General features: G+C 42.5%; 1 protein-coding gene and 1 pseudogene across 3 annotated transcripts; both read right to left on the bottom strand.

Moving 5' to 3' along the window:
* Positions 1–335: 335 nt before the first annotated feature.
* Positions 336–5,136, bottom strand: LOC143785851 (uncharacterized). Of its 3 annotated transcripts, none has more exons than XR_013218114.1 (6): positions 4,989–5,136; positions 4,020–4,177; positions 2,712–2,836; positions 2,496–2,630; positions 1,647–1,821; positions 336–1,245 (listed from the first exon to the last, which is right to left on the bottom strand). XR_013218114.1 is itself a non-coding variant. In XM_077274990.1 (6 exons), the coding sequence occupies exons 5-6, from the start codon at positions 1,714–1,716 to the stop codon at positions 427–429; spliced, it is 876 nt and encodes a 291-aa protein (XP_077131105.1). In that variant the 5' UTR covers positions 1,717–1,821; positions 2,496–2,630; positions 2,712–2,836; positions 4,020–4,177; positions 4,989–5,136; the 3' UTR covers positions 336–426. The 3 variants fall into 3 exon arrangements, 2 of the variants coding, with proteins under 2 accessions (XP_077131105.1, XP_077131106.1); XM_077274990.1 differs by having other exon boundaries at positions 336–1,232; XM_077274991.1 differs by lacking the exon at positions 4,989–5,136 and adding an exon at positions 4,704–4,957 and having other exon boundaries at positions 336–1,232.
* Positions 5,137–20,141: 15,005 nt separating this feature from the next.
* LOC143786219 (uncharacterized) lies at positions 20,142–21,491 on the bottom strand (annotated as a pseudogene).
* Between the last annotated feature and the right edge of the window lie 584 nt (positions 21,492–22,075).

Here is a 22,075-nt window from a genome sequence, read left to right as displayed (position 1 = left end):
GTGCAGCATAGTAAATCAGATTAGAAGTAGTACAATAGATTTAGTGCTTGTTTTGTAATTGGAGCAAACTGTCCACAGATTTAATAGAGGTGTTGCCCCAGAAATTGCAGAACGGATAATGGCAAGTATGGGGACCACTAGAGCTAAATGGATTCTGTAATGCAGTGGCGGACATATCACTGATGTAGTTTAGAAAATTCCGGAAATGATGCATAAATAGGTAAAAAGTAGTTGCATCGTGTGACTGTTCCTCTATAAATGTATCAATATGGCCGTACACGAAGAAACTCCTGGTAACATAGAAAACTGAAAAAATGGAGTGCTGACTTCATAAGTATAAAAAACATATACATTTTATTTAGTAAAAATCATTAATAAAGGAAATAAATATATATTGGGGATGGATACACGAGCACATGTTGGGATTTATGCTCTTCTCTGTCTGTTCTGTTGGAAACAGTTTTGGCGGCAGTAAGGACAGTAGCGGTTTTGGCGGAGCCATGGTGTAATGCAGCTCTGATGAAAAAGATGTCGGCAGGGCAGCACAATAAGCTGCTCACCTACTTCATAATCACCTAGGCATATGGCACAAGAAGGAATCTCCTCCTGGCCTGTGGCGCTCCTGGTAGGAAGGCGTTCTATTTGCCGTATCCTTGTCATTCCTCTCCGCCGTCCTCTCCTCCGCAGGGGTGCAGCCTGCGGTGGGGTTGTATCCTCAACTGAATCTAATCCGGCCTGATTCTCAGCATCTGTGCCCACGGATGGTGGAATAAAATTTGGCTGAGGATCGGCCCCGGAGGTGGTTGCCGCTTCATTTCCACCACTCCTGTTATTGCTGCTGCTCGGTAGTGACGCATCAGCAGAACTGTGACGGTCAGGGAGCGTGGTCGGTGGTAAAGCCTCCGCAGGCCTGAGATTGTCAGGGAGCGTGGTCGGTGGTAAAGCTTCCGCAGGCCTGAGATTGTCAGGGAGCGTGGTCGGTGGTAAAGCCTCCGCAGGCCTGAGATTGTCAGGGCGCGTGGTCGGTGGTAAAGGCTCAGGAGAGATGGGACGGTCAGGTAGCGGCCTATGTGGCGAACGGCTCCTGTGTCTGGTCTCCTCTCGTACTGAGCGCCTGGATGGGTCTCTAACTCTTCTTCTTCTCTCTGGAGAAGGTAAATAATCTCTGTCATCTTCAATCCTTCCTCCTCTTGTCTGAGACGACCTGAGTCTTCCGATCACAGGGCTCTGATCTGAAGGGAAAAACTCATGTATTATAATGACAGAAAATATCATAAATGACAGGTACAAATGTGTCTATCATCTATTATCTATCTATTATCTTTCTATTATTTCTCTATAAATTTTTACTGGGCCGGGACACCGCTCTGCACACACCCAAGAATAATCTAAGCACGTTGACCCCTGTTGTGAGCGATGTGTGCTGGTCTGAGGGTCCGGACCCCACCGATCGTCACTACTACAATACCCAGAGTTATTAGTTTAGTTCCCCGTCTAACATTGTCCCCAGTATACAGGCAGAAATATTTCTAACTCCTCTTATGGAAAGAACTAGAGAGTGGAACCTGTTGTTACTGGGGTGACGACAAAAAGACCCCGGTATAATCCCCCCACACACACCCCTTACATTGTAAAGGTTCACTTACTTCGGTTTTCTGGCCGGTTCATCCATGCAATGTTGTCCATGATCAGCTGCCTCAATTCCCGAGAACTCATGGTTTCTCCTCAAAAGTGTTCAGTAACGTGCTCTTCCGGCGCACAATAGTCGCAGATCTCACAGCGCAGAGCAACACGCAGAAGTCACTCAGTGTGCGAGAAGTCCTGCAGAATAATCCACAAATGGAAAAAAGTTATAGGACAATAAACAGCAAAAGCCAAAAAGTAGTGACCATAAGTAGTATGGAAGGACGAGAAGATGAAGCCGCAAAACATCGAGAAAGTGTTTACATGGGAACTGCCCGGCAACAAATTGTATAAATCACTAGTATAAGTGATTATAAGAAACTTTGTAACATATGATATCAGAGAAATCGTCTTTAATCTATTCTTATGGGTCAATTCCTCCACTTTCCCGTCTCCTGAGCTCATTAACTCTGAATAACCTCCTGTAATCCGTCTTGCTCTGCACAGAGATTTCACAAGTTAGGAGGCAGAGGAGGAGCACTGCCAGGAGGAAGCACAGAATCATTGTCCTGCAGGATTCTAGCAGGTACATTAGCTTATACCAGAGCTGGATTCACAGCTACAATGCTCAGTACTGATATATAATTTCCTCCATGGCTCTGTGCTACCTAAGGTAAGAGGTAAAATACTTTTTTTGCGGGAGACACTGATTCAAAGACAAATGCAAATTAGAGATAGTGACTGTAGGGTGAAAATTGTAGAACAATACAAAATACCATACAAGCCATATAATGGCCGGAAATGGCGCTATTCCTCACATCATGTTCACACATTGCAACTTAGACTTAAATGTTACAGAAAAGTATCGTTACCTTCTAACTACTTTACTCTTCTTGTAAATCCAAGAAATGTGATGTCACTAGTAGTGCTACAGAATTCAGCTGGGATCTTAGTAATCGACAGGGATCTTCTTGTCAAGATTTCAGCTCTGTAGTCGTTTATCAACCCTAAAAGGAACAATAGATCGGTCAGATTTTATTCTTTTATTTTTAGGCAGGAAATGTTTGTTATGACCTCAGAATACTTACAGTAATATCTGGTGAATTCCCGATGGAAATAAGATTCCTAATCCAGAACAAAGTTTACACTTGGAGTTTTCAACGCTCAACAAGTAAAACTTTGAGAACCTTCCAGCAGTAGAGAATTATTCCACCTGTAGTATAAGGAACAGATGAGTTTTACCATTTTATTCCTCAGTTCTGTGTGTAGAGCCCAGGTCGGACTGGCCATGGGCGTGGGGAGCAGTGAATATTAATTTCTCTTTAGCAGCGGGCACAGGCTTTAGCCGCAGCAGTCGTCTCCTTCCTCCTGTCGCCTGCTGCTCCACCGCTGCTGCCCCCAGCATGTGCCGCATTCAACTGTATCGGCATCATAGGTGCAATAATAGAGGAGAGGGCATCAGATGATACTCCCTGCTCCATTATTGCCCTCTGCCTCTGCCACAGCCGGTGCGTGATGACGTCACCTCATACTGTGTGCCGGGCAGATGGCAGTGCAGCTGCTGAGACTGGAGCAGAGTCTGGAACCGCGGGGGAATGAGGAGGAGAGGTGAGGATTGTGGGATATATATATATATATATATATATATATATATATATATATATATATCAGTTAGTACTGGTGGCCATAAGACTGTAGGACTGTGGGGCTGTATTATATTCTATGGAGAGGCTACATTATATTCTATGGAGGGGCTGCATTATATTATATGAGGGGGCTACATTATATTCTATGGGAGTTTGCATTATACCCTATGAAGGGGCAGCATTTTACTCTATGGGGGGCTGCAATATAGTATTTGAGGGGGCTACATTATATTCTTTAAGGGGACTGCATTATACCCTATGAAGGGGCTGCATTTTACTCTATGAGGGGGCTGCATTATTCTATTTGAGGGCTGCATTATATTCTACGAGGGGGCTACATTATTTTATTTAAGGGGGCTACATTATACTCTATGGGAGGGGATGCATTATACTCTATGAGGGGGCTGCATTATATTTTATGAGGGGAGCTACATATTTTATGAGGGGGGGGCTACATTATACTCTGACACAAGTTTTATTTCAGATCTAAACCAAATAATTTTCAGCTTTAGGCCATGTTCACATGCTCAGTATTTGGTCAGTATTTTCCAGCAGTAAGAACTGCCTTAATGGCACCAGACACCCGACAATCAGCCAACAAGTAGCCGAATGATAGTGGTTAAATGCGGGAGGTTGTCAGGTGCAATTCTGGCCTAACTCAGTGGTCGGTGCTGACAGCCGTGGTCCGGCCTCCTCCACTTATCTAATTAGTGTAAGAAGATGGACCCTGGCGGCAGCCATTATACTCACTCTACAGATGTCCGGCTCTGCGGGGTCCTGTGCACGCTGATGTTCTCTTCTCAGCTTATGTAGGTGGTGACTGATGTCCCCTCTGTGGTCCTGGACCAGACAGCCAGGAGCTGACGTCCCCTCTGTGGTCCTGGACCAGACAGAGTCAGGAGGGAGATCTGAAGGGGAGAAGATAACATTGGAGCCATATTACACAGTGCTATAATCCCTGGTGCAGCCCGCCCTGCCCCATACAGGTAGAGCGCTGGCTGCCATTATTATTACTACTATTTATTAATAAAGGAAATCTCCCCTCCTCCCCCTGTAAATTGCTGGACACTGATATTTGCTCCCTGGTTTTCTCGCGGCCATTCCTACTCTTATATCCGGCCACTGAGGACTGGATTTGTTTCATGAATTGTAAATAAAAATATTCATGAAAATGTTTTTTCTGTTGTATTGTGCCGTGATTTGTGCCGGACGAGTTACTCATCAAAACATCGCATGTTCCCCATCATGGTATCAGTAAAAACGACAGCTCAGGGTGCAAAAAATAATCCTTCACCCAACCCCAAATCACGAAAAAAGAAACCGCTACGGGTGTCAGAAAATGGCAACAAACGCAAAAAGTGTTTTCATACAAAATTCAAGAATACATGAAAAAATAATGAGAAGAAAGCTTCTAGTTAGAACCTGAAGACCCACCTCTTCCGACAAGCCTACAACCTGCAGTAACCACCGATCGACCAAACCGCTGCATGACCAGCTCTATCCTCGCCTACTGTATTCTCACCCATCCCTTGTAGATTGTGAGCCCTCGCGGGCAGGGTCCTCACTCCTCCTGTACCAGTTGTGACTTGTATTGTTCAAGACTATTGTACTTGTTTTTATTATGTATACCCCGCCTCACATGTAAAACGCCATGGAAAAAATGGCGCTATAACAATAAATAATAATAGTTTCATAAATAACAACACAAAACAGATTTACCTCCAGATGTAGAAGTCCTCAGTCAGTGATCTTCAGGAAAATCCAGAAGTATCCTCTAATACAGTTTCGCTATTCCACAAGTAAATCGCAAGTAAAGCGCTAATCTCACAAGGAGAAGATCTAGGTACAGTGTTGTCAGGAGACAGACATATACCAAGTCTGAGCCAGTGAGATGGAACCGAGGGTTTTTAAGGTTCCGCTCTATTGTGACATCATCACTCACCTGTGTGACATCACTGCCCGCTTCCATATAAGGTAAGAGATGATGTCACAATGCAGCGGAATAACCAATACTTTTTCTCTCACTATCGGCCTCTTATAAAGCAGCTGATAATGATGGAGGCAGAAATAGGGATGAATGAAATAACATCCTGGCAATTTCCAGGTGTTAGATTACAGCCGGTGGTTACAGAGGTTTGGCTGAGCTTTTCCCATTTCCAATTCTCATCATATGACATTATAACACATTTACTCTTTTCTGACAGTTTCTTTTATCTTCTCATTCTCTCTATAAAGATACATTGAACTATATAATCTGATGCTCAGGATAAAGTCTTCAAGCATTTGGTGTCATTATTGGATTTTCTCACATTTCCACTGATAGGGGGCAGTGTTCTGGGATTTGTGTGATCATGTGATTCCAGGCCGACCATCACCAGGACCTCATGTCCTCATACAGTCTATTGGATGGATGATAACGTTAGTCAAAGGGGCATTTCCATGATAGAAGTGATGACAGGACATGTGCTAATATGTTTGTAAAACGATCGACAAACACAAATTCGGCACAAATGTGGCACATTCGGATTCGTGATCGGTAATAATTGTGTTGCCACTAAAGTATTTTAAAGTAGATGATAAATAGATAGATAGATAAAAAGCCGGCAATTCATGTGCTGCATACAGTAAAATCATAGAGTGACAGGTTAGAATAGATATACAGTATACACATAGATATATAGATGTCAGTGACACACACAGATATATGTATAAATATTATATAGATAGAAGAAAAGCCGGTAATTCAGCAGCCACGTACTCTAAAATGACACTGGGACCCGACAGTCTAGAAGAGATGGATTACACACATAGATACAGATATATGGGTTATACACACAGCGCGGTGGCGCAGTGGATAGCACAGCAGCCTTGCAGCGCTGGAGTCCTGGGTTCAAGCCCCACTAAGGACAACATCTGCAAAGAGTTTGTATGTTCTCTCCGTGTTTGCATGGGTTTCCTCCGGGTACTCCAGTTTCCTCCCACATTCCAAAGACATACTGATAGGGAATTTAGATTGTAACAGACTGTAACAGGGACAGTGACGATAATGTGTGCAAACCTGTAAAGCGCTGCGGAATATGTGAGCGCTATATAAAAATAAAGATATAAAAATATATTTATAACACACATAGAATAGATAGATGTCAGTGACATATACAATTAGTACAGTGTGTGTGCAGCTTTCTGTACATGTTGTGAGGGGTTGACACGCTCAGCTGCTTTCCCAGGTAGACAGAGGAAACATTCTGGTAGACGATCACCTGCTGGTTTATTGTGGATAGCATAAACCTTGGTGGGTTCAGCAAAATAAACCGAGCCTTGCTGGCATAAAGGTAAAACAAAGAAAACACAGTCCATATGAGTCCTTTCCCTGCAGTTGACCCGCACAGTTGGAGTTCCTGCTTCTCCCAAGAGACACTGCCTGATTCTCGTTACCAGGTATATAACATCCCATTTGAGTTCGTCCATGCCGGACATTGGGTACGCGTCAACACTGGACACCTCATTGAGCCTGCAGTAGTCATTACAAAATCGCTACTCGCCATTGGGCTTCGATACGAGGACGAGGACTTGACCAGCCACTTCTTGATTCCTCTATCACCCCGGGGTCCAGCATTCTCTTCACCTCCTTGCAGATTATCTCCTGGTGTGGTTCGGGGATTCTGTAGGGTTTGAGGTTTACCCTTACATGTGGGTTTACCATTACATTACTGTAATAAATGTATATGTCACTGACATCTCCGGTACCGTTTTTTTCAGGTACCGGAAATATTAGGACTACTGATGAGCGAGCAGAAAATGCTCGGGTGCTTGTTGCTCGGGTCGAGCAGATTGGAATGCTTGGGTGCTCAACATGAGCAACGAGCCCAATATAAGCCTAGGAAACCTGAGGTTTTTTGCCGTGACACCCCCCCTCCCCCCGGAGGTTTTTTCCGGGAATCAGAAATCTATGGGAACAGTTCTCAAATTACACGGGAACATAATGGGGAAGACCCCTAGAAGCATTTCTGACTCCCAGGTCACTGTTCTGAACAATGTTGTCAGAGTATTACGCCACTTTTACAGGCGCACATTAAAACATACAAAAATGAAACCAAAATGGATTTTCCTGGGAAATATGTTGAGGTACATCCTTTCCAGGGTAACGACTTGTATATTAGGCAAAATAAATAACCCAAAACAAAAATGTTCCTCCACCACTTGAGCTATGTTCACACGCAGCGTTTTTGATGAATTTTTCATTTTTGCATTCACTGGGAAATGTTATTGTCTCCATAGACAATATGGATAAAAATTCCTAAGAATTTAGGACCTGAGAATGATGTCACGGCTTGTGATTGGTCGCCTGGTGGTCACATGAGCGGCACACGACCAACCAGAAGCCGTGACGTCATGGAAGGTGCTGAACGCGCTCATTTTAAGCAAAGAAGGCTGCCGGTTACCAGCGGTGATGTCCAGGGGCCTCCGGACAGGTGAGTATATCAATATTTTTTATTTTAATTGTTTATTTTACACAGTAATATGGATCCCAGGGCCTGAAGGAGAGTTTCCTCTCCTTCAGACCCTGGGAACCATCAGGATACTGTCCGATACTTGGTGTCCCATTGACTTGCATGGGTATCGGAATAGGTGAGATCCGATACTTTGCCGGTATCGGCCGATACTTTCCGATACCGATACTTTCAAGTATCGGACGGTATCGCTCAACACTAATCCTGAGACATAAAAATACACAAAGAAAATGGGAGACGTTTATTAGCATCCTGGATAGGACCTGTGCACAGTATATACCGTATGGGAATAAACATACTAGAAATAGGAGGAAACCAATATGGCTAAATAGAGCTGTAAGGGGCGCAATAAGGGACAAAAAGAAAGCATTTAGAGAATTAAAGGAAGTAGGTAGTGAGGAGGCATTAAATAAATACAGAAAATTAAATAAATTCTGTAAAAAGCAAATCAAGGCAGCAAAGATTGAGACAGAGAGACTCATTGCCAGAGAGAGTAAAAATAATCCCAAAATATTCTTTAACTACATAAATAGTAAGAAACTAAAAAATGAAAGTGTTGGCCCCCTTAAAAATAGTCTGGGGGAAATGGTGGATGAGGATGAGGAAAAAGCCAATATGCTAAATGACTTTTTTCATCAGTATTAACACAAAAAAATCCCATAGCGACAATATGATCAGTGATAACAAAAATTCCCCATTAAATGTCACCTGCTTAACCCAGCAGGAAGTACGGCGGCGTCTAAAAATCACTAAAATGGACAAATCTCCGGGCCCGGATGGGATCCACCCCTGAGTACTGCAGGAACTAAGTACAGTCATTGATAGACCATTATTTTTAATCTTTAAAGACTCCACAATAACAGGGTCTATACCACAGGACTGGCGTATAGCAAATGCGGTGCCAATATTCAAAAAGGGGACAAAAACTGAACTCGGAAATTATAGGCCAGTAAGCTTCACCTCTACTGTGGGTAAAATCCTGGAGCGCATTCTAAGGCTATGTGCACACTTTGCGGTGTGCTCTGCGGGTTCTCCCACAGCGGAATTGATAAATCTGCAGGGCAAACCCGCTGCGGTTATCCCTGCAGATTTATCGCGGTTTGTTCCGCGGTTTCCGCTGCGGGTTTCCGCCTATACTATTGATGCTGCATGTGCAGCAATATGCAGCATCAATAGTATAATGTTAAAATAAAAAAATTGGCTATACTCACCCTCTCTGACGTCCCGATCTCCTCGGCGCTGCACTCGGCGGTCCGCTTCCAAAGATGCTGTGCCGAGAAGGACCCTTCGTGACGTCACGGTCATGTGACCACGGCGTCATCATGGTCATGTGACCGCGACGTCACCGCAGGTCCTGTTCGCACATCAACCCAGACCGGACGCCGCGGGCAGCGCTGAGAGGTGAGTATAGCATTATTTTTTATTTTAATTCTTTTTTTTACACCCAAATATGGTTCCCAGGGCCTGGAGGAGAGTCTGCTCTCCTCCACCCTGGGTACCACCTGCACATTATCCGCTTACTTCCCGCAACGTGGGCACAGCCCCATGCGGGAAGTAAGCGGTTCAATCCTTTCCTATGGGTGCAGAATCGCAGCGATTCTGCACAAAGAAGTGACATGCTGCGGGTTGTAAACTGCTACGTTTCTGCGCGGTTTTTCCTGCAGCATGTGCACTGCGGTTTGCGGTTTCCATAGGGTTTGCATGTTAATGTAAACGCTATGGAAACTGCTGCGGAACCGCAGCATCAAAATCGCGGCGGTTCCGCGGTAAAAACCGCAAAGTGTGAACATGGCCTAAGGGATGCTATACTGGAGTATCTGAAGAGGAATAGCCTCATGACCCAGTATCAGCACGGGTTTACTAGGGACCGTTCCTGTCAGACTAATCTGATCAGCTTCTATGAAGAGGTAAGTTCCGGACTGGACCAAGGGAACCCAGTGGATGTAGTGTATATGGACTTTTCTAAAGCTTTTGATACGGTGCCACACAAAAGGTTGTTACATAAAATGAGAGTAATGGGGATAGGGGAAAATATGTGTAAGTGGGTTGAGAGCTGGCTCAGGGATAGGAAACAAAGGGTGGTTATTAATGGAGCACACTCGGACTGGGCCGCGGTTAGCAGTGGAGTACCACAGGGGTCAGTATTGGGCCCTCTTTTTAACATATTTATTAATGACCTTGTAGGGGGCATTCAGAGTAGAATTTCAATATTCGCAGATGACACTAAACTCTGCAGGGTAATCAATACAGGGGAGGACAATTTTATATTACAGGATGATTTATGTAAACTAGAAGCTTGGGATGATAAATGGCAAATGAGCTTTAATGGGGATAAATGTAAGGTCATGCACTTGGGTAGAAGTAATAAGATGTATAACTATGTGCTTAATTCTAAAACTCTGGGCAAAACAGTCAATGAAAAAGACCTGGGTATATGGGTGGATGACAAACTCATATTCAGTGGCCAGTGTCAGGCAGCTGCTACAAAGGCAAATAAAATAATGGGATGCATTAAAAGAGGCATAGATGCTCATGAGGAGAACATAATTTTACCTCTATACAAGTCACTAGTGCGACCACACTTAGAATACTGTGCACAGTTCTGGTCTCCGGTGTATAAGAAAGACATAGCTGAACTGGAGCGGGTGCAGAGAAGAGCGACCACGGTTATTAGAGGACTGGGGGGTCTGCAATACCAAGATAGGTTATTACACTTGGGGCTATTTAGTTTGGAAAAACGAAGACTAAGGGGTGATCTTATGTTAATGTATAAATATATGAGGGGACAGTACAAAGACCTTTCTGATGATCTTTTTAATCACAGACCTGAGACAGGGACAAGGGGGCATCCTCTACGTCTGGAGGAAAAAAGGTTTAAGCATAATAACAGACGCGGATTCTTCCTCTGGATCAACATGTTAGAGCATGTTAGGTTAGGCTATGGGTTGGACTAGATGGACTTAAAGTCTTCATTCAACCTTAATAACTATGTAACTATGTAACCTTAGCTGGCCATGTGGTGTTTGACACATCATCAGACACATCCCGTTTCAGTTATGAAGGTGAGACTGTTAAAGGAGGAGGGCCATTAGGCGGACTTTAATCTTCTTAAAGGGACAGCAGTGTGTCCTCCCTATTCTTAGAGAGCCATCAGCTGGCTGGGCTTTGTTGTTCCCATTATTAAACAGTGTGTATCCTGTACTATTATTGACTGCGCATTGAATGCAAGGCATGACTCAAATTTAGGCGCACCTCAATAACCCATTGAACAGACATCCTGGAAGGCCACATGAAACCAAAGTTCCCATTCTTATTTATTTGGTACTGCCATACTGTTTGCCCATGCATTGAATGCAAGGCCTGGTCTGCCCCAAAGTTTATCGCACCCCAAAAACAGTTTGAAGAGACATGGTGGATGGCCACATGAAACCAAAGTTCCCATTATTAGATTTTTTTACTTTCCTAGAGTTTGCCCATGAATTGAATGCAAGGCCTGCTCCAAATTGGGACGCACCCCAGTATCCCAAAAAACAGACGTCCTGGAAGGCCCCATGAAACCAACGTTCCCATTATTAGAAAGTTGGTACTCTCATGCTGTTTGCCTATGCAGTGAATTGCAGTGTTGAGCCTGAAGAACCTGCATTGGAGAATGTCAGTGTTGAGGCTGAAGAACTAGCAGTGGAGAATTGCATTGTTGAAGCTGACAACCAACAAAGTTCACATTATTAGGAAGTGGGTCTCCCATTCTGTTTGCCAATGCATTTAATCCAAGGTCTGGCCTGCACCAAAGTTACACGAACCACCAAAACAATTTGAAGAGACGTGGTGCATGGCCACATGAAACCAAAGTTCCCATTATTATGATTTCTCTAGTCCCGTACAATTTGCCCATGAAGTGAATGCAAAGCCTGCTCCAAATTTAGATGCACCCCAATAACCCAAAAAACTGACGTCCTGGAAGGCCACATGAAACCAAAGTTCCCATTTTTCTTAATTTGCTACTCCCATAATGTTCGCCTATGCATTGAATGCAAGGCCTGCCCTGCCCCAAAGTTACACCCCAATAACCCTTTGAACCGACGCAGTGGATGGCCACATGACACCAAAGTTCCCATTATTAGGAAGCTGGTACTCCCATACTGTTTGACTATGCAGTGAATTGCAGTGTTAAGCCTGAAGAACCTGCATTGGAGAATTGCAGAGTTGAGGATGAAGACCCAAAAGTGGAGAATTGCATTGTTGAAGCAGCGTAACAAACCCCTACAGTTCCCATTATTAGGAACTGGGTCTCTCATACTGTTTGGCTATGCAGTGAATGCCAGACCTGCTCCAAATTTGCATGCACCCCAATCCCCCTAGGATGAAACGTGGAGGAGGGCTTCATAAAAAAAAAATGTGCCCCTGGGGGGTACACATCAACATGCTGTGTAAATATATTTTTTACGGGCATCATAAACACCCTTTAACACAATGTCCAATGAGAAAAAGTATAGTGCCCACACTGCTGCCTTATGCGATCATCTTACGGTGGGCCTTGTAAAGCTGCTCCAGTATAACTACCCACTCATCCATGCAAGGGCACTCCGGGTGCACAGCCAAAAAAGTACATAACAATCCAATGAAAAAAGAAAAGAAAAACTGTAAACATTTTTTTTATGGGCATCAAAAACACCCTTTAACACAATAACGTGGCTGTTCCATCACAGACTACGATCACCATGGTGATATAGTGGTGGTGGGTAGGGTTGAGCGAAACGGGTCAGCCATTTTCCGAAGTCGCCGACTTTTGGCAAAGTCGGGTTTCATGAAACCCGACCCGACCCCTGTGTGGGGTCGGCCATGAGGTCGGCGATCTTCTGAATCTGGTATCGGAACTCCGATACCGAGTTCCGATATGTTTGCGATATCGGAAATCGGTATCGGAATCCACATTTAAGTGTAAAATAAAGAATTAAAATAAAAAATATTGATATACTCACCTCTCCGACGCAGCCTGGACCTTACAGCTGGTAACCAGCAGCCTTCTTTGCTTAAAATGAGCGCGTTCAGGGCCTTAGATGACGTCACGGCTTGTGATTGGTCGCGGCCGCCCATGTGACCGCCACGCGACCAATCACAAGCCGTGACATAATTTTCAGGTCCTAAATTCCTAATTCTAGGAATTTAGGACCTGAGAATTACGTCACGGCTTGTGATTGGTCGCTTGGCGTTTACATGGGCGGCCGCGACCAATCACAAGCCGTGACGTCATCTAAGGCCCTGAACGCGCTCATTTTAAACAAAGAAGGCTGCCGGTTACCAGTGGTAAGGTCCAGGCTGCGTCGGAGAGGTGAGTATATCAATATTTTTTATTTTAATTCTTTATTTTACACATTAATATGGATCCCAGGGCCTGAAGGAGAGTTTCCTCTCCTTCAGACTCTGGGAACCATAGTATCCCATTGCACTGCATTGGGTTTCGTGTTTCGGCTGACCCCGACATTTTTATAGGATCGGCCGATTTCACTCGACCCGACTTTTGAGAAAGTCGGGTTTTGTGAAACCCGACCCGATCCTATAAAAATAAAAGTCGCTCAACCCTAGTGGTGGGTGATGAGGATGAAGAGAAGGAGAATGACAACAGAAAAAAAGTTGAAATCACGAAGTGTACTGTATACCCATGTTTGGGTGTAAAGAGGTGCATGGTAATAGCGTTAACAAAAAAAGACACTGTATTGGAGGTTATGTTTGGCTGATATCGCTCAGTGGTGTACAGAAGTCTGGCACAATCCATCCCTTGTTCATTTTTATAAGAGTCAGCCTGTCAGCATTTTCAGTTGGCAGGTGGACGCGCTTATCAGTTATAATTCCCCCAGCGGCACTTAATACCCACTCTGACAAAATGCTAGCGGCAGGGCAGGCCAGGACCTCCAAGGCATTCATAGCCAGTTCATGCCACGTGTCCAGCCTGGATACCCAATAATTATAAGGCATGGAGGTATCACGGAGGACTTTGGTTTGGTCAGCAAGGTACTCCCTCAGCATCTTCCAAAACTTTGCACTTCTTGTGAGAGTACCCCGTGCCTCAGGGCCTATACGATGTGGGGTCTGAGAAAACTCCCAGAACTTGAGCTGGATCAGAGTTGTGTCTCTTTCGCCTGTCGTCCTTGGTTGTGCAACGAACTGTGATGTCTGCTGCCAGCGTTTTCAGATGGGAATTTTTTAAATAATTCCGCAACAAGAGCCCTCTGGTCCTGCACCATTTTAGTACACCTGTCTGACTCTGGAATATGAGATAGAAAGTTTTCTTTGTAGTGTGGGTCTACAAGTGTCACCAACCAGTAATGACTGCTACCCAAACTTTTGAGAAAGCAAGGGTCACGTGAATGGCAACGTAACATAAACTCAGCCATGTGTGCCAGACTGCTAACAGGCAAGACTTCCGTGTCCTCACCAAGAGGATGACTGAAAATTCTGTCCTCCTCCTTCCTGTCCTCAGGCCATCCATGCTGAACAGACGGTATGACAGCTGTGCTAGTAGTACTATCTATTGCATGAAAGTAGCTCCTGTTCTTCCTCCGCCTCCTCCTCTTCCTCATTGTCACCCTATCCACGTTGAGATGAGATGTGGGTGGGCTGTGTGTATTCACCATGTATGGTTCCTTGCTCCATCTCATCAATCTCCGACTGCAACGCATCTTCTTTGATAGTGAGCAGAGAGCATTTCAGAACAGAGAGAAGTGGGATGGTGATGCTAATTATTGTATCATCGCCGCTCACCATCTTGGTTGAGTCCTCAAAGTTTTGGAGGATGGTACATATGTCTGACATCCATGTCCACTCCTGAGGTCTTATGTGTGGAGTCAAACAAACTGTCAGGTTCATTTCTTACTATTAGCCCGTATAAAAATTTAAAACTTGGGGCTGAAACAACATTTTAGTGGTAAAAATGTAATTAGTCTTTCTTCACTGCCCAAAGTTATTTTAATTCTGTGAGGCACATGTGGTGTCAATATGATCACTGCGCCCCTAGATGCATTCATCAAGTGTGTAGTTTGGAAACTTAAATGACTTCATTGGGGTTTCTGCTGTTCTAGCACCTCAGGGGCTCTGCCAATGTGACATGGCACCTGCAAACCATTCTAGTAAGATCTAATTCTAATATGGCGCCTCTTCCCCTTGAACTTTGCATTGTGCCGGAAAAGTAGTTTTTGACCACATATGGGGTATCGGCGTACTCAGGACGAGTAACACAACAAATTCCACCATTCATTTTCTCCTATTATTCCTTTTGAAAATTAAAAACTTGTACCAAAAGAAAATTTTAGTGGAAAAAATGTTAACTTTCCATTTACTCAGCCTAATGTTATTCAATTCTGTGAATCAGCTGAAGAATAAAAATGCTCACTACACCCCTAGATGAATTCCTCAAGAGTGTTCGTTTCCAAAATGGAATCACTTGTGGGGTTTCTGCTGTTTTAACCTGTCAGGGGCTCGTCAAATGTGACATGGCATCCGCAATCTATTCCAGCCTAAATTGAGCTCCAGAATTCAGTTGATGCTCCTTCCTTCCAAGACCTGGCGTGCACCCAAACAGTAGTTTTCTAACACATACTGGGTATCAGTGTGCTCAGAATAAACTGCACCACAAATTGTATGGTCCATCTTATCCTGTTACTTTTGTGAAAATGAACAATTTGGGGCAAAACCAACACTTTTATGGCATAAGTTAATTTTTTTTCAATTTCGAGCCTCAACATTAGAAAATTATATGAAGCCCCTCTGGGGTCAAGGTGCTCACACCTCTAAATATGTTCCTTGAGGGGTATAGTTTACAAAATAAGCTGACTTATCGGGAGTTTCCACAGTTTATGCACATAAGGGGCTCTGAAAACACTCTTGATTCCAGCCAATTTTCTGTTCAAAAAGTTAAACGGTGCTCCTTCCGTTCCAAGCTTTGCCGTGCACCCAAACAGCAGTTTTCCACTACATATGGGGTATTGGCAAATTCTGGGGTCCATTTTCTCCTTTTGCCCTTGTATAAATAAGTAATTTGGGTCAAAACCAACAATTTTATAAAGAAGAATAAAATGTTAATTTTTTTCCTTCTACATTGCTTTAATTCCTGTAAAGCACCTACAGGGTTAATAAACTTCTTGAACATGATTTTGAGCACTTTGAGTGGTGCAGTTATTAGAACGGTGTCACTTTTGGGCATTTTCTGTCACATAGGCCCCTCAAATTCAATTAAAAATGTGAGGTGGTCCAAGAAAAAGGGCTTTTGTACATTTTGATGGAAAAATGAGAAATCGCTGATCAACGCCTTCTAACTTCCCAGCAAAAAAATATGTTTCATAAATGATGCAGATGTAAAATAGACATGTGGGAAATGTTAGTTATTAACTATTTTGTGTGACATATCTCTATGGCTTAAGGGAATAAGATTGTAAAACATGAAAATTGCGAAAAGCTTAGAAACAAATAAAACCTTATACTTTCGCAAAAAAATGTTTGCTAAACCTAAACAAAATATAGGCAACGGCCATGGCAGGGAGATAGAAAAAATAACAATATCAAGGACAGCAGATGTTCTCACACCACTGGCAGTGCTGTTAGAAACCTTCAGTATTACCAAACACTAGTCACATTTGGCCTCTTTTACAAATTCTGGCAGTCAGGTTAGCGAGGAGAACGTGAATGATGTGATGGTGTATGTGTGCTATTGCTCACCTTAAGCACAGCAGGATAATGTAGCCTCTGACAGCGACATCATCAGCTGGAGTCAGCGTTTCTGCTGAGTTTACCTCCTCAGCCATCACATCGTTTAATGTTGTGCAGAGCAAAATGTCCAATCTGTTAATGACACCTGTTTCTATTCTGCCCCAAAGTCCAAACGCCAACAGCTCCCTGGAGGTTAAGGAACATAATACACCAAAAAAATGTTCTTCTAGTTGAGATTTTGGAAGACATGATCAGTCAGCCTTTATTAGCAAATAGATCAATGGCTGCACTCAACTGTACTTAAGCAAGGAAATGTGCGATACATGAAATGTGAATAGCTTAATGGCTTGTGAAATCTATGAAAAAACACATGAGATGCTTAGCACAAGATTTGGCCAAAAAATGTGAGCCCATCCACCAAACATCAAGGTAATCTCAGATCAGATGGGTACCTGACCTGACTGCCTAGTGTGAACACTTACCTATGGCTAATTACATGGTAAAGCCTGCATTTATAGGAAGGTCAGAACCAACTGTGTTTGGATGTAGTTAAAATCACAGCATGGTGAATGCCCCGCCATAGGTAAGTGTTCACACTAGGCAGTCAAGTCAGGTACCCATCCGATCTGAGATTACCTTGATGTTTGGTGGATGGGCTCACATTTTTTGGCCAAATCTTGTGCTAAGCATCTCATGTGTTTTTTCATAGATTTCACAAGCCATTAAGCTATTCACATTTCATGTATTGGACATTTCCTTGCTTAAGTACAGTTGAGTGCAGCCATTGATCTATTTGCTATGCAAGACTTTTTTGGTTATGCACCAGTTCAGACTAGATTGCTGTTCAGTCAGTCAGCCTTTATTGTCAGAAAATGATATGGAGGAGATGGGCATGACAATTTTAATGCCAATCTGTGTTGAAGTGGTAGGGACACTGTCAGTGGTAGTCACACATGGACCCAGGGAGCACCTCCTAGTAGGAAAGAGGTGGGAGTGGGGGCGCTGGCCATTTCACACACACATATTCTTCCTCTCCTCTTGATCATCTTCCTCGTAACCAGTCTGCTCCACGCACTCCTTCCTCTATCACCAGTGCATTGTCGGTTCTTATTTTATGTGTCCAAGAAACATGCGCTCAATCGTTCAGTTACATGGAAATGGTACTCCCATATGTCCAAGTTCACTACAGTTGGTGCCAGGCCTCCTCTTGAGAAAGAATTGTGTGAACTCAGGCTCTATGGAAGATACATAGCCGCCATTATTTATTGTACCAAAAAGCCTTCCCCACCAGGTTTGAGCACAAACAATTTTTTAGCCCAAATTTATTGTATTTTGTGGAGATAATGTTTTGATACAGCAAACTCATATTTAAAAAAAACATTGGGGTGAAATTAAATGTTATGGTGACTGCGTCTGAGTTGAATTTTCATGCCACTTGGTGTGACCTCACACTGTTGGACTTGGAGTTCTCCTCTAATCTCTTTCAAAGTTCTGGGTTTTGTGGTTCCCCTTTGTATTATCCATCTCTTCAATTTGTGACCTTATTCCTCGTGTGGCTGCCTCCAGGGAAGACGGCTACAGCCCCATAGACCTTACACTTCTGGATATGTGCAGCTGTAGTAACAGGAACATCCAGCTGTAGGAGACATCATATAGCCTTCACCTGAGACTTGTTTGTCTATAATGTTCTCCTAATCTCCTGAGACCACTCTCTTCTTAGCTTTCTTTGCCCCATGTTCTGTGTGGTAAACGCCATGACAACAAACAGCACAGTGACTACTTTTTACCCTGTAAATAGGCGACTGACTGATTACAAGTCTGCAGACACTTGTGATAACTACAGGACGCTCTGTAGTTTCACTTCTCCACATGGTAAAATTAATTTCAATCTTTTCTAGAGGAACCATAATTTTATTCCAGGGCATTTTTAATAGTTTTGTTTTCTTGAAAAGAGGCCTTTCATCAGTTTTTTATGTTGAATTGGACAAGCCATGTAATATGCGGAGCATATTTCTTTATAATTTTTATTTAGTCTCTCTGTTGTGAAGATACCAGCTATGAAATATTTGGCACCTAATGAGTTAACTTTAGCCAAATCCAAGTGAGTGTTATCAGACAGTTTTCACTAGGGGCAGTTACTTCTCCCTGTGTGACTCTGACCAATCATATGCAGGTAGTAACATAGAACCGCAGGACGCGTGATGATGCCTGCATACGATTGATCAATGTCATACTGGGAAAAGAAGTAAACGCCCCACTGAAAACTATCTGAAAAAAAAATTTGGTTTAACTAAAGTTAACTCATTAGTTGCCAAATATTTGATTGCTAATATCTTTACAACAGAGGCAAAAAAAAATGTTTTTTTCCACTCCAGCCACTATTATATAGAGACCCCAGTTCAACATGAAAAATGTTGTCAACAGCCCAATTTTCCTGTAGGACCAGAATTCTGCTACAAAGTCTGATTTATAATTATTATTATTTACTAAAATTCAATAGAAAATTACTGTTGTCAGTTTCAAATGATTTCAGTGACCATTGGGAGTTTTTCTTACTTTAAAAAAAGGTGCCAACCATTTTGTCCTGGTCTATTTGCGGCATTGTTTAATTTTTTTGGAACTTATAATATTTTTATTACACACATATTTGGGTACATTATTTTTTTGGGAAGGGGTTGAGGGAGATATTAACATGAGGGGAAAAAAAACAGGATTAACTACAAAAGGTGGGTTTTTCAGTTGTTTACTGTGTGATTTAAATAACCTGTGCAGTGATACTATAATTTTTTTTAGTCTTAAAATATAAAACTACCTATGATAAATATATATTTTATTTTATTTACAGTGAACTACTTTTTAATTCTTTAACTCTTTATTTCCCTTTTGATCACTTCTAAAATGCCTTGATATACTTGTCTGACAAAGTATTATTGTCAGTCACTACTAAACTGACAGGCAACATTTTGGTTCAGTTTCACACATGTGTGAAACATTCGATCCAAAAGATTTGACCCAAAGCTGGGTCTCCTGACCTGAGCTAATTGCTTCATAGATCTATATAAAACAGGTCACTCAGATTGAGGGGTGAGACGAGGTCTTCAGAAGCAAGAACAGTTCATGTTTCATGGATGCGTGAAAACGGCCTTACTCTTTGCCTTTCTTAGACCATCAGCCAGCCATGGCAAGACTTAACTATCTCCCACATCAAGCCACTAAGACGTGGTGGTAGCTAGCGATCACAGTACTTAAGGTATTAATCCAACAGTTCGGCTGTGTCTTCCTTGGCTTTAGTACAGTAGTGTACACAGGGCTCAACAATTACGTAAATAATTCAGGAAAACTAAAACACAAAAGCCATAAGTGAGATCATCACAAAAATCTCTTGATGTTAACCCATTATCTACCAATGTCCTTTTTTGGGGATGCCTAATCTTTAGCTTCTAGCAACTAAGATTTTATAATTTTAATAATTAGGTCCAATTTTTTGTGTTGTGTTTGTAAAATGAATGGTTTCAAAATAGGAAATCATGTCATTGTCATTTTTAAATAAATATTGGGACGCCCTTTTCTGAAAAATCCGTTCTTGTAAAAATTTGAATTTGGCAAGTAATGGGGTGATGGTTTTCTATATTTTAGCGAAGCATTTGTCCATGTCTAACAAACATTAAAGGTGTTTCTCTTCCATGTGTCTTCTCTGATGTCTAATGAGATTGCATTTGTAGGTAAAACGTTTTCCACATTCTGAGCAAGAAAATGGCTTCACCCCTGTGTGAGTTCTCTGATGTAAGACCAAACCTTTTCTATAAGCAAAAGATTTCTTACATTGTAGACATGAAAATGGCTTCTCCCCTGTGTGAGTTCTGAGATGCTTTACAAGACTTGATTTGTGCCTAAAACTGTTATCACATTCTGTGCATGTATATGGTTTCTCCCCTGTGTGAATTTTTACATGTTCCAAAAGACTTGATTTCTGAATAAAATTTTTCTCACATTCTGAGCACGGAAATGGTCTCTCCGGTGTTTCATTTATCAGATGTTCCACTAAACCTGGGTTATGTTTAAAATCTTTACCGCATTCAGAACATAAATATGGCTTCTCCCCAGTGTGAAGTCTTTGATGTAGAGTAAGAGATGTTTTCTGGCTAAAACATTTTCCACATACTGAACATGAAAATGGCTTCTCCCCTGTGTGAGTTCTTACATGATCATCCAAATATGATTTCCGGGTGAAACTTTTTTCACATTCTGAGCATGAAAATGGCTTCTCCCCTGTGTGCGTTCTTAAATGATCAACTAATTTTGATTTACAAGTAAACAGTTTTCCATACCGTGAGCAAGAAAACTGCTTCACCCCTGCATGAGTTCTCTGATGCATACTAAGACCTGCCTTCTGAAAATGGCTTCTCTCCTGTGTGAACCCTCTTGTGTATAGCAAGAAGTGATTAATAGGCAAAACATTTCCCACATTCTGAACATGAGAATGTCTTTATATCTTTGTAAATGCACTTGTGCTTGGAAGGATGAGACTTCTTTTAAAATATTGTCCACATTCAGAAGATGCAAAAGATCTATCCAGTCCATGTTCAGTTCCTTTTTTGTCAATCGGTGATTCCTTATCTTCCACTTCATCACGGAGAGGTAAAAGGACATTTGTTTTTGAATCTTTCCTACTTTCTTCAACTGAAAATAGAAAACAGTTCCATAAATTATTTCACACTTTGCTAATTTCTATATGAAACATCCAGAACGGGAACAAAGCATGTATCAGTGATCAACAAATCAAGATGGCTTTTCTTTTTCCCAGTAACACAAAAAAGTATCAAATAAAACAGTAGTCAATAAAATCTAATCAAATTTGTATCTATACATACCTAAACAAATGTACTCAAATCAATTTTACTTACCTCTAAGAAGTTGTCCACTACTTGGACAACTTCTTCTCATACCCCAAGCTTTGCCCTCCTAAAATAATAACACTTATACTCACCTCCTGTGCTGGCGCCATTCCCATGTTCAAATTTGTCTGAAGTCGGGTCCAGTAATGCCAGCGCTGATTGGGTGCCAGCGTCACGTGAGCTCCAGGGACAGCGAGTGACGACACCTCCAGTGCAGTAGGTGAGTACAGGCGTTATTATTTATGGTGGTCTAGTTGTGGACAACCCCCTTATTTACTAACAAAAAAATCCAAGTTAACCTCCCAAAGAGCATATGGAGCCGGAGCAAAAGTCTATGATGTAATTTCCCTTAAGAGCCGCATGGATTTAGGCCATTTTCATGAGAAAATGAACGGCATGCTCATTTTATGTGCCACAGTATCCAACGCCCATAATAAATCCAGTTAAACAACATTGACAGCTTTACCCCAGGCTAATCTGGGACATACCTCATCACTGAAAAGAAATCTGAAACTTTTGACACGTTAGCTATTGTAAAACGATGACTCCCTGCATTCCCTGGCTGTCATGCAGCTGTCCAGGTAAGTTGGGAGTTGTAGTTCGACAGCAGCTGTAGTGCAGGAAGTTGCTGACCTTCATAATAGAAGCTAACCAGATTAGTTTCAATCACTGTTGAGTCCAAGCGGATGCTGGGTGAGAA

This window comes from Ranitomeya variabilis, chromosome 7, assembly GCF_051348905.1.
Source record: "Ranitomeya variabilis isolate aRanVar5 chromosome 7, aRanVar5.hap1, whole genome shotgun sequence".
Taxonomy (NCBI): Eukaryota; Metazoa; Chordata; class Amphibia; order Anura; family Dendrobatidae; genus Ranitomeya; species Ranitomeya variabilis.
The sequence above is the reverse complement of the archived record's forward strand: the minus strand, read 5'-3'. Positions and strand labels throughout refer to the sequence as shown.